Here is a 12,061-nt window from a genome sequence, read left to right on the forward strand (position 1 = left end):
GGCACATACAGATAGTTAGAGTGCCCTAAATCTTCTGCACAGAACTGTATTTGTCAACATGGAGCAGAGAGCAAGTTTGTAAATCTGGCGGGAGCAAAGGATGTGGGGATGGTGAGGGTGGAGCGATGTGGCAGAGGGGTAATGCCGGGGGCAGGGGGGGAATGGTGTGGGTGCAGACACACCCAGCCCTGAGACACCAGGCAAGGTTATTTGATTCCAAACTATTGGTTTATTGATCATTACAGAATGTCTCTCTGGTGCTTCCCACCTCCTCCCTTCTCCCCTCTCCCTTCCCCTTTTCCCAACCATGATTCCCCTCTCTCTGCTCCCTTCCCACTCTCAGTCCACAATAGAGACCCAGATCAGAATCAGGTTTATCATCACTCACGTATGTCATGAAATTTATTTCTTTGTGGCAGCAGTACAATGCAATAAACAAAATTGCTACAGTATTGTGCAAAAGTCTTAGGCACCCTGGCTGTGTATACACACGCCTGTCTTGCACAGTTCTGTATGTAGGACCAAGAGCAAGGAGGGAGGCTTTAAAGCCAATGTTCTTCAGTAACCTCAGGCTCAGATGGATATTGGCCAAGGGTGATAACTTCCAAGGGATGCTCTCAACGGAGAGATTCCTCTGACATGCCACCTTCAATCTGGGGAAACAAGAACCAGTGGGAGGCCATTCAGCCCTTTCTACTTGTTCTATACCTTGGCACATGACCCTTGGTTTGAGAAAGTGTCCACTCAGAGGTGCTGGAATCCCTTGACGTAGCTGGTGAGAGTCACCCTGGAGTAGAGGGCGAACGTTTCCTGCAGCGGCCCAGCCATGAACACTCACACCTGGGGATTTAACACTGAATTAGAGGGTGTGCTCCTCCAGCAAGTGACAGAGGTGCCACCCACCGCCTGATACAGGGGTGAAACCCGGCACTTCCAGGGGCTGGGTGGAGAGCGTCCCCAGACTGGTGGCTCCGCGACCCAGCTGTCACGGGATGCCCCGTCCTTCGCCTGGGGGTCAGGTCGACAATTTAACTTTTATCCTTCTTTTTCTTCTTCTTCTTGTGTTTGTGTTCTGATTCATTGGGCACAACCTGGAGGCTCTCATCTCGGTCCCTCTTCCGCTTTCTCGGCTTGCAATCCGTTTCCACTTCCGGCGCCCAGGAGGCCACCTCCTGCTGCTTCCTTCTCTTCTTCTTTTTCCCGGAGTCACCCGGAGTTTCCGAGTCTGTGGCTTGGCAGCTGGTTTCGAGCCCGCCGCTCGCCGGCTCCTCCCTTGCCCTTTTCTTCCTGCGCTTTGGCGCCGGCTGCCGTTGCCTGGGTGACCACCCCGGCGGGCCCACCCCGAAGGGTTGGAACCGCAGCTTCAAGCCCGGCGGGACGCTGGGAGCGGGGCTGGTGGGGATGGAGCTCGGCTCAGAACCGCCGGCCGCCCCCTCCCAGTTCTCGTCGATGGTGAGGCATCCGGCAAACTCCGAGCAGCTCTCCATCTTGCCCCCTGCTTCCGAGGGGAGGATCAGGCAGACGTCGCCCGCACCACCCATCGTGGCAAACACGTTGTAAACTTTGTCCTCGCATATCTTCGACCTGAGCGATTGAAAACCAACCAACGGGACCTTCTTCCCAGAGAAACTGAAATGGAAGACAACAACAAACTTTTCTTTAGTTAGACAGATCAGCAGATACAGGAGCAATATCAAGCCATTCAGCCCATTGAAATTTTTCTATTGTCAGATCACTGCCTAATTAAACATGTCAATTCTCCAGCTTTCTACCCATAACCTTATAACCACCCTCACACCCAATCATTAACTTTTGTATCTCTGCCTTAAATATACACGGATTCAACACTCACTGGCTCTCCTTACAGCTGCAGTGCTGTGCAAGAGTCTTAGACACACATCTATTGCTCAGGTGCCTAAGACTTTTGCACAGTACTGTATTTGTCAACGTGGAATGAGTTTGTAAATCTGACTGGAGCGAACGATGTTGGGAATGGCGAGGGAGGAGCGCCGTGGGACAGGTGGCAGAGGAGGACTGCCAGGGTCGAGGGGGGTGGTTGGTACAGGTGCAGACACACCCAGCCCTGACACCAGGCAAGATCACTTAATTTCAAACAATTTGGTTTATTGATCATTACAGAATGTCTCTCTGGTGCTTCCTGCTCCCTCCCCCTCCCTTCCCTTTTCCCAACCATGATTCCCCTCTCCCTGCCCCCTTCCCACTCTCAGTCTGCAATAGAGACCCAGATCAGATTCAGGTTTATCATCACTCACATCTGTCATGAAATCTTTTTCTGTTGCAGCAGCACAGTGCAATACATAAAATTACTACAGTGCAGTGTAAAAGTCTTAGGCACCCTAGTTATATCTCTGTGCCTAGACTTTTGCAGAGTGCTGGAACTCTCAGTCCCACAATCCATACAGAAACAGGCTATTTAGCTCCAGCTCTGTACTGAGCATCGTAATCTTCACAGCAGGCCCCAACCTGGGTCCATGGATCCTGTGGATATCGGTTCATAGCACAAAAGATGTCAGGAACCCCTGCTTCACAGAATCCCTTTTCTGGGGTGGTGGGGGAACCTTTGCCCACTGCCATCAATTCCCCACCAGCACACTGCAAATCTTTCGGATGTGGGAAGGAACCAGAACATTCAGGGGAAACCTATGCACACACACAGAGATCCTGCAAACACCACACAGACAGCACCCGAGGACAGGACTAAAGCTGGTTGCTGGTGCTGTGACTCTACCAGATTGTACCTACTCTGCTGCGTCCAAACAAGCCTAACGTCTGAAAATACACATGCTTTCAATTCAAAGTTTTTATTACATATTTTAAAACTCCAGGCTGCCTGGCAGCAAGATCAAGCCTCAACATCCTCGGACTCCACCGCAGTCTCGGTAAAGTGACTAACACACTGTACAGGCCCTTCGGCCCGCAATGCTGTGCTGACCCTGTAATCTACTCCAAGATCAATCTAACACCCCCCCTCACATTATGCTCCATTTTTATATCCCCTTTATATCCACCCCAGAAGGGTGTTCCACGTACTCACTACCCTGTGTGAAAATGTACCTCTTAACATCCCCTCCCCGCCTTCCCTCAGATCACCTTAAAATTCTGCCAGCTTGCATTACCATTTCAACCCCGGGGAAAAAGTCTGTCTGTCCACTCGATCTGTGTCTCTCATCATCTTGTACACCTCTATCAAGTCACATCTCATCCTCCTTTGTGCCTGCGCTTGTCAACCTTCCCTCATAAGACAGGCTCTGCAGTCCGGGCAGAGTCCTGGTCAAACTCCTCTGCACCCTCCCACTGCCTTCCTGTAATGGGGCGACCAGAAGTGGACACAGTTACCCCGGAGAGTGGTCCGACCAGGCTCTGATAGAGTTGCAGGCACCAACGGAGAAAGCGCGATGCCGCACACGGGTGCCGGCAGTCGGAAAGAGAGCGAGTGTCCCGGAGCGACAGCGGAACAGGGCAGGGGGCCGACCGGGGCGGAGGAGAAAGATAACGGTATTCCATGGAGCAGGCGAGGGGGGAGGCTGAGGGACCGGGGAGGGGAGGATGGGGTCGGGAACTGAGGGAACGGGGAGGGGAGGAGGGGGCCGGATTCTCTGAGGGACCGGGGAGGGGAGGGTGGGGTCGGGAACTGAGGGACCGGGGAGGGAGGAGGGGGTCGGGAACTGAGGGACCGGGGAGGGGAGGATGGGGCCGGATTCTCTGAGGGACCGGGGAGGGGAGGAGGGGGCCGGATTCTCCGAGGGACCGGGGAGGCGCCGGGTAGTCTGAGGGACCGGGGAGGGGAGGGGAGGAGGGGGTCGGGAACTGAGGGACCGGGGAGGGGAGGGGAGGAGGGGGTAGGGAACTGAGGGACCCGGGAGGGGAGGGGAGGAGGGGGTCGGGAACTGAGGGACCGGGGAGGGGAGGGGAGGAGGGGGTCGGGAACTGAGGGACCGGGGAGGGGAGGAGGGGGTCGGGAACTGAGGGACCCGGGAGGGGAGGGGAGGAGGGGGTCGGGAACTGAGGGACCGGGGAGGGGAGGGGAGGAGGGGGTCGGGAACTGAGGGACCCGGGAGGGGTGGGGAGGAGGGGGTCGGGAACTGAGGGACCGGGGAGGGGAGGGGAGGAGGGGGTCGGGAACTGAGGGACCGGGGAGGGGAGGGGAGGAGGGGGTCGGGAACTGAGGGACCGGGGAGGGGAGGGGAGGAGGGGGTCGGGAACTGAGGGACCGGGGAGGGGAGGGGAGGAGGGGGTAGGGAACTGAGGGACCCGGGAGGGGAGGGGAGGAGGGGGTCGGGAACTGAGGGACCGGGGAGGGGAGGGGAGGAGGGGGTCGGGAACTGAGGGACCGGGGAGGGGAGGAGGGGGTCGGGAACTGAGGGACCCGGGAGGGGAGGGGAGGAGGGGGTCGGGAACTGAGGGACCGGGGAGGGGAGGGGAGGAGGGGGTCGGGAACTGAGGGACCGGGAGGGGAGGGGAGGAGGGGGTCGGGAACTGAGGGACCGGGGAGGGGAGGGGAGGAGGGGGTCGGGAACTGAGGGACCGGGGAGGGGAGGGGAGGAGGGGGTCGGGAACTGAGGGACCGGGGAGGGGAGGGGAGGAGGGGGTAGGGAACTGAGGGACCCGGGAGGGGAGGGGAGGAGGGGGTCGGGAACTGAGGGACCGGGGAGGGGAGGGGAGGAGGGGGTCGGGAACTGAGGGACCGGGGAGGGGAGGGGAGGAGGGGGTCGGGAACTGAGGGACCGGGGAGGGGAGGGGAGGAGGGGGTCGGGAACTGAGGGACCGGGGAGGGGAGGGGAGGAGGGGGTCGGGAACTGAGGGACCGGGGAGGGGAGGGGAGGAGGGGGTCGGGAACTGAGGGACCGGGGAGGAGGGGAGGAGGGGGTCGGGAACTGAGGGACCGGGGAGGAGGGGAGGAGGGGGCCGGATTCTCTGAGGGACCGGGGAGGGGAGGGGAGGATGGGGCCGGATTCTCTGAGGGACCGGGGAGGGGAGGGGAGGAGGGGGTCGGGAACTGAGGGACCGGGGAGGGGAGGAGGGGGTCGGGAACTGAGGGACCCGGGAGGGGAGGGGAGGAGGGGGTCGGGAACTGAGGGACCGGGGAGGGGAGGGGAGGAGGGGGTAGGGAACTGAGGGACCGGGGAGGGGAGGAGGGGGTCGGGAACTGAGGGACCGGGGAGGGGAGGAGGGGGTCGGGAACTGAGGGACCGGGGAGGGGAGGAGGGGAGGGGGTCGGGAACTGAGGGACCGGGGAGGAGGGGGCCGGATTCTCTGAGGGACCGGGTAGGGGAGGAGGGGGTCGGGAACTGAGGGACCGGGGAGGGGTGGAGGGGGTCGGGAACTGAGGGACCGGGGAGGGGGTCGGGAACTGAGGGACCGGGGAGGGTAGGGGAGGAGGGGGTCGGGAACTGAGGGACCGGGGAGGGGTGGAGGGGGTCGGGAACTGAGGGACCGGGGAGGGTAGGGGAGGAGGGGGTCGGGAACTGAGGGACCGGGGAGGGTAGGGGAGGAGGGGGTCGGGAACTGAGGGACCGGGGAGGGGAGGGGAGGAGGGGGCCGGATTCTCTGAGGGACCGGGGAGGGGTGGAGGGGGTCGGGAACAGGGACCGGGGAGGGGAGGAGGGGGCCGGAGTCTCTGAGGGACCGGGGAGGGGAGGGGAGGAGGGGGTCGGGAACTCTGAGGGACCGGGGAGGGGTGGAGGGGGTCGGGAACTGAGGGACCCGGGAGGGGAGGGGAGGAGGGGGCCGGATTCTCTGAGGGACCGGGGAGGGGAGGGGTGGAGGGGGTCGGGAACTGAGGGACCGGGGAGGGGAGGGGTGGAGGGGGTCGGGAACTGAGGGACCGGGGAGGGGTGGAGGGGGTCGGGAACTGAGGGACCGGGGAGGGGAGGAGGGGGTCGGGAACTGAGGGACCGGGGAGGGGAGGAGGGGGTCGGGAACTGAGGGACCGGGGAGGGGTGGAGGGGGCCGGATTCTCTGAGGGACCGGGGAGGGGAGGAGGGGGTCGGGAACTGAGGGACCGGGGAGGGACGGTCCTCACTGACCTACGAGGCTCGAAGTCGGCGGGCGCTTTGATCAGCCACAGCTCCGACGAGGGGTCGCCGATCCCCCGGGGCGCCGCATGCGGACAGGCCTGGAACTCGGGCGGGCTCTGGAAGCCGCGCATCTCCCGGCCGGTCCGTCCGACTGCTTCCGTCCCACGTGACCCGCCGGGACCCACGTGACCCGCCTGGGAACCACGCGCCGTTCGACCTCTGACCCGAGGCGGAGAGCGTGGGGGGGGGGGTAAACTTTAACCCTTCACACTCCGCCAGAAATCCTACCTTTCAACCGCATGCAGTGGAACAAATCTGGTATTAAACTCGTACTAAACCGTGCTGCTGTATAATGCATGGGTTCTGCCGCAAGATGATGCCTCCTTCATCCGTCCACGGATCCTGTTTCCCCCTGCACTCCCAATGGGAAGGTCCAATCCAGGCTCGTCCACCGATGAGCTGGGAGGGGAGACCATCCTCTCATCCCTCCTGGAAATCTCTCCCTTTTGCAAAGCCGAAAACAAACCAGCGAGAGAAAGAATATGAAGATTTATAACACCACATCAATTAATATATTTTACGCGAACTATTTTTCAATGTATTTCTACATATAATTAAAATATGAATAATCCACTTCTGATAAAATGGTAAAATCCTTAAAGGGAAGTCGGATCAATATTTTTCAGTATGCCGACAGTAATAGTAGATTTCATCAACAAGGGCGCTCCTTTAAGACCATAAGCTATAGGAGCAGATGTAGGCCATTCGGCCCATCTTGTTTGCTCTGTTATTCAATCATGGGTTGATCCAATTCTTCCAGTCATCCCCACTCCCCTGCCTTCTCCCCACTCCCTTTGAGGATTGGTGGCAACTTTGAGCCAGGTTCGTGGACATCTGCACAAGTCAACATGTACAATTATTTAAAAAAAACACAAATTAAAACATAAAACACAAACACGAGAGTTTCTGCAGATGCTGGACGCCCTGAGCAACACCCACAAAACGCTGGAGCCACTCAGGCAGTGTCTTTGGAAATGAATTGTTGTTTCATGATGGGTGACCCCAGCCATTATCAATACTCTTCAGAGATTGTCTGCCTGGCGTCAGTGGTCCCATAACCAGGACTTGTGATCTGCACCGGCTGCTCGTACGACCATCCACCACCTGCCCCCATGGATTCATGTGACCCTGATCAGGGGCTGAGCAGGTGCTACACCTTGTCCAGGGTGACCTGCAGGCTAGCGGAGGGAAGGAGCGCCTTACACCTGCTCTGGTAGAAACATATCTCCACCCTGTCACTCTGGGTAAACATATTGAGGGTATAATGCCTTGGAGATTACATTTTTCCTCCAGCACTGCAGTACATTACAAATAGATCAAACATTGATCAGAATCAGGTTTATTATTGCTGACATATTTATCTTGTGGCAAAACATTAAAAAACTATAAATTACAATCAGAAATATATAAAGATAAGAAACAAGTGCAGAAAGAAAGCAAACTAGTTCATGGACCGTTCAGAAATCCAACAGCGGTGGGGGAAAAGCTGTTCCTAAAACACTGAGTCTGAGTCTTCAGGCTCCTGAGGGTTGTAGTGAGACGAGGCATGACCTGGATGGAGGGGATAAACTCAAATTAACATGTGCATAATTTACATGAGTCAATAAGCAAACGATAACATAAGAACAATAGTATAAATTTTTGCAGAGAAATTACATGCTTCAGGATTTTTCAGGTCGGTTCAAGAACCTGGTGGCAATGGTGAGGAGGCTGTTGCTGAACCCTGAGGTGAGGAGACGGCGCTGAGAAGAGGCATGGTGGGGGTCCTGCTCGCTCGGTTCGATGTCGCGAACTCCGAGGAGAGCCTGACGACAACCCGCAACCTGGTCGTCTCTGAGGCCGAGGTACGCAGACGTTTCCAGCGAGCGGACAGTCGCAAGGGCTGCGGGACCGGATGGCATCCCAGGGCAAATACCCAGGATGTGCGCGGCACGACTGGCAAGTGTGTTTACTGACATTTTAAATCTCTCCCTCTCCCAGGGTAGAGTGTCCTCCTGCTTCAGATCATCCACAATTGTCCCTGTACCTAAAAAGACCCAGGTAACATGCCTGAATGACTGGCATCCTGTCGCGCTCTCTTCAATAATAAGCAAATGCTTTGAGAGGCTGGTCAAAGACTACATCTGCAGCTTGTTACCACCCACACTGGACCCCCTACAATTCACCTACCGACACAACCGATCGACAGATGACGCAATAGGCACAGCTCTACACACCATCCTTACACATCTGGAGAAGAAGGATGCTTGTGTGAGGATACTGTTCTTGGACTACAGCTCAGCATTCAATACCATAATTCCCTCCAGTCTCGACAAGAAGCTCAGAGACCTCGGCCTTCACCCTGCCTTGTGCAGCTGGATTCTGGACTTCCTGTCAGATCGCCAGCAGGTGGTAAGAGTGGGCTCCCTCACCTCCACCTCTCTAACCCTCAACACGGGAGCTCCTCAGGGCTGTGTACTGAGTCCCCTCCTTTACTCCCTGTGTCGCCACCCACAGCTCTAATCTGCTAATTAAATTTTGCCAATGACACTACATTGATTGGCCTTATCGAACAGTAACGAGGTGGCCTACAGGGAAGAAGTCATCTCTCTGACACAGTGGTGTCAAGAAAACAACCTCTCCCTCAATGTCGCAAAAACAAAGGAGCTGGTTGTGGAGGAGGAATGGAGACGGGCTAACCCCAATTGAAATCAGTGGATCTGGGGTTGAGAAGGTAAACAGCTTCAAGTTCCTCGACATCTACATCACCGAGGACCTCACGTGGTTTGTACACACCGGCTGTGTGGTGAAAAAGGCACAAAAGCGCCTCTTTCACCTCAGATGGTTGAGGAAGTTTGGTATGAGCCCCCAAGTTCTAAGAACTTTCTACAGGGGCACAATTGAGAGCATCCTGACTGGCTGCATCACTGCCTGGTCTGGGAAATGTGCCTCCCTCAATCGCAGGACTCTGCAGAGAGTGGTGCGGACAGCCCAGCACATCTGTAGATGTGAACTTCCCATGATTCAGGACATTTACAAGGACAAGTGTGTAAAAAGGGCCCACAGGATCATTGGGGATCCGAGCCATCCCAGCCACAATCTATTCCAGCTGTTACCATCCGGGAAGCAGTACCGCAGCATAAAAGCCAGGACCAACAGGCTCTGGGACAGCTTCTTCCACCAGGCCATCAGACTGATGAACTCACACTGATTTGAGTGTACTCGATATTACACTGACAGTTCTATTTATTATAAATGACTATGGTTGCACATTTAGACGGAGACTAACAAAGAAATAAAGTCAATTCAATTCAATAATATACTACATAGTGCCACATAATACCACATTAACGGTGTAATATTATACGGCATAATGCCACATTTTCTTGCAGGCATACTCAGTAAACCCAAGAACGGTAATAGAATTAATGCACAAAACAGGATGGACAAACAACAAGTGTGCAAAAGACAACAAACTGTGCAAATACAAAAGAGAAAAAAGGAATAATAAAACAAATAAATAAGCGATCAATAAGGAGAACCTGAGGTGAAGAGTCCTTGAAAGTGAGTCCAGAGGTTGTGGGAACACTTCAGTGATTTTGCTATGGTTATTATTTGATGGGTTTATTGAGGATGCCCACAAGAAAATGAATCTCAGGGTTGTATATGGTGACGTATATGTACCTTGATAATAGATTTACTTTGAACTTTGAAGTGAAGTTGTCTCCTTGGGTTCAGGAGCCTGATGGTTGTGGGGTAACAACTGTCCCTAAACCTGGTGGTGTGGGTCTTGGGGCTCCTGTACTTCCTTCCTGATGGTTGTGGGGTAACAACTGTCCCTAAACCTGGTGGTGTGGGTCTTGGGGCTCCTGTACCTCCTTCCTGATGATTGAGCAGTAATAACTGTTCCTGAACCTGGTGGTGTGTGTCCTGGGGCTCCTGTAACTCCTTCCTGATGGTTGAGGGGTAATAACTGTCCCTAAATCTGGTGGTGTGGGTCTTGGGGCTCCTGTACCTTCTTCCTGATGGTTGAGGGGTAATAACTGTCCCTGAACCTGGTGGTGTGGGTCCTGAGGCTCCTGTACCTCCTTCCTGATGGCAGCAGTGAGAAGAGAGCGTGTCCTGGGTGGTGGACATCATCTCTTGTAGATGTCCTCGAAGATGGGCAGTGCAGTAACTGTGATGGAATTGACTGATTCCATCACTCCCTGTTGCCTCCTGCGCGATCGAGTCCCTGACACTTCCCTGTGATGCTATCTCACAATACCAAGTAAGCTTCTGGAGGACGGAAACCTGGGAATATTTTGGACGGAATCCAAAATTATGAGGGGTATAGACAGGGTAAATGCAAGCAGACTTTCCCCATTGAAGTTGGGTGGGACAACAGCCAGAGGCCATGGGTTAAGGGTGAAAGGTGAAAGGTGGAAGGTTTAAGGGGAACATGAGGGAGTTTCTTCACTCAGAGGGTGGTGAGAGTGTGGAACGAGCTGCCAGCACACGTGGTGCACGCAGGCCAGGTTTTAACGTTTAAGAGAGGTTTGGATAGGTACACGGATGGGAGGGAAATGGAGGGCCGGTGCAGGTCAATGGGACTAGGCAGTTTAAATGGTTCAGCATGGACTAGATGGGCTGAAGGGTCTGTATCTGTGCTGTACTTTTCTATGAGTTCTTCTGGCAGACGATCATCGCAAGTCTGTGTCCTCGCTTTGGGCTTGGAGACAATTCAGTGTGGCAGAGCCAAGGCCAGGCGAGGCAGTGGGCCCGTTGCTGAGAAGCGAGGCAGGCCCGAGTTTCGATCCCTTTAAGTGCCGTGCCGAATGGGGAACGCCGGGTACAGGCTGAGTCGGTGCGGCGGGTTCCGGGCCCCGAACCAACTGAACTCGATGTGTGGATGGAGATTTAAGCACAGGGCGGAATCAGAAAGGTCAGGTACGGGCTGAATTGAGATGGTGGGGAGGAATCGGGGAGATTGAATCCGATGTTTGGACGGAGACTGAAGCACGGGGCCGAATCGGTAGGGTGGGGTCCAGGCCCCAGAGTGACTGGACCCAATGTTTAGGTGCCGGGCCTGATTGAAGGCCAGGGTGTTGGGGCCCGAGGCAAGGGATGGGCCGGTTCAGATCACTGCTCCTGACTTGGCTCCGTACAGAACCACGGGACTCTCTTTGCGGAGTTCTGTTATTTGTTTCTGGTTACTGTTCGCATGACGTGCTTTCCCTCTCTGCACGCTGGGGGTCTGACAAGCTTCTAGTTCACAAGGGCGGCTACTGGGTTTCTTTGTTTTGTGACTGCCTGTAAGGAGACGAATCTAGATTTAGGATGGAGATGAGGAGGAACTGCTTTTCCCAGAGAGTGGTGAATCTGTGGAATTCTCTGCCCGATGAAGCAGTGGAGGCTACCTCAGTAAATATATTTAAGACAAGGTTGGATAGATTTTTGCATAGTAGGGGAATTAAGGTTTATGGGGAAAAGGCAGGTAGGTGGAGATGAGTCCATGGCCAGATCAGCCCACGATCTAATTGAATGACAGAGCAGGCTCGATGGGCCAGATGGCCAACTCCTGTTCCTATTTGTTATGTTTTTAGTATATAGTATGCATACTTTTGATGATAAATGTACTTCGACTCTTGGCAGTGTGCAGGATCAGAGGGATCTTGGGGTCCGAGTCCATAGGACACTCAGAGCAGCTGTACAGGTTGACTCTGTGGTTAAGAAGGCCTTCATCAATGGTGGAATTGAATTTAGGAGCCGAGAGGTAATGTTGCAGCTCTATAAGACCCTGCTCAGACCCCACTTGGAGTACTGTGCTCAGTTCCGGTCGCCTCACTACAGGAAGGATGTGGAAGCCATAGAAAGGGTGCAGAGGAGACTTACAAAGATGTTGCCTGGATTGGGGAGCATGCCTTATGAGAATAGGTTGAGTGAACTTGGCCTTTTCTCCTTGGAGCGACGGCGGATGAGAGGTGACCTGATAGAGGTGTGTA

At 55.3% G+C, this 12,061-nt stretch overlaps 1 protein-coding gene across 2 annotated transcripts; it reads right to left on the bottom strand.

The window, feature by feature from the left end:
• Positions 1–373: 373 nt before the first annotated feature.
• Positions 374–6,529, bottom strand: polr1g (RNA polymerase I subunit G). 2 transcript variants are annotated; one of them, XM_073029361.1, is made up of 2 exons: positions 6,372–6,529; positions 374–1,629 (listed from the first exon to the last, which is right to left on the bottom strand). In XM_073029361.1, the coding sequence occupies exons 1-2, from the start codon at positions 6,512–6,514 to the stop codon at positions 1,029–1,031; spliced, it is 744 nt and encodes a 247-aa protein (XP_072885462.1). In that variant the 5' UTR covers positions 6,515–6,529; the 3' UTR covers positions 374–1,028. The 2 variants fall into 2 exon arrangements, with proteins under 2 accessions (XP_072885462.1, XP_072885463.1); XM_073029362.1 differs by lacking the exon at positions 6,372–6,529 and adding an exon at positions 6,048–6,231.
• Positions 6,530–12,061: the final 5,532 nt, after the last annotated feature.

The sequence above is a fragment of the Hemitrygon akajei genome, chromosome 25 (genome assembly GCF_048418815.1).
Source record: "Hemitrygon akajei chromosome 25, sHemAka1.3, whole genome shotgun sequence".
Taxonomy (NCBI): Eukaryota; Metazoa; Chordata; class Chondrichthyes; order Myliobatiformes; family Dasyatidae; genus Hemitrygon; species Hemitrygon akajei.

What these genes read in the sequence shown, in the direction of transcription:
- polr1g (XM_073029361.1), bottom strand. Translation starts at nt 6,514, where the DNA reads ATGGTCTCCCCTCCCAGCTCATCGGTGGACGAGCCTGGATTGGACCTT. An exon ending in TTATACAGCAGCACGGTTTA is followed by an intron (nt 1,630 to 6,371) that starts GTACGAGTTTAA and finishes CTTCCATTTCAG; the next exon opens with TTTCTCTGGGAAGAAGGTCC.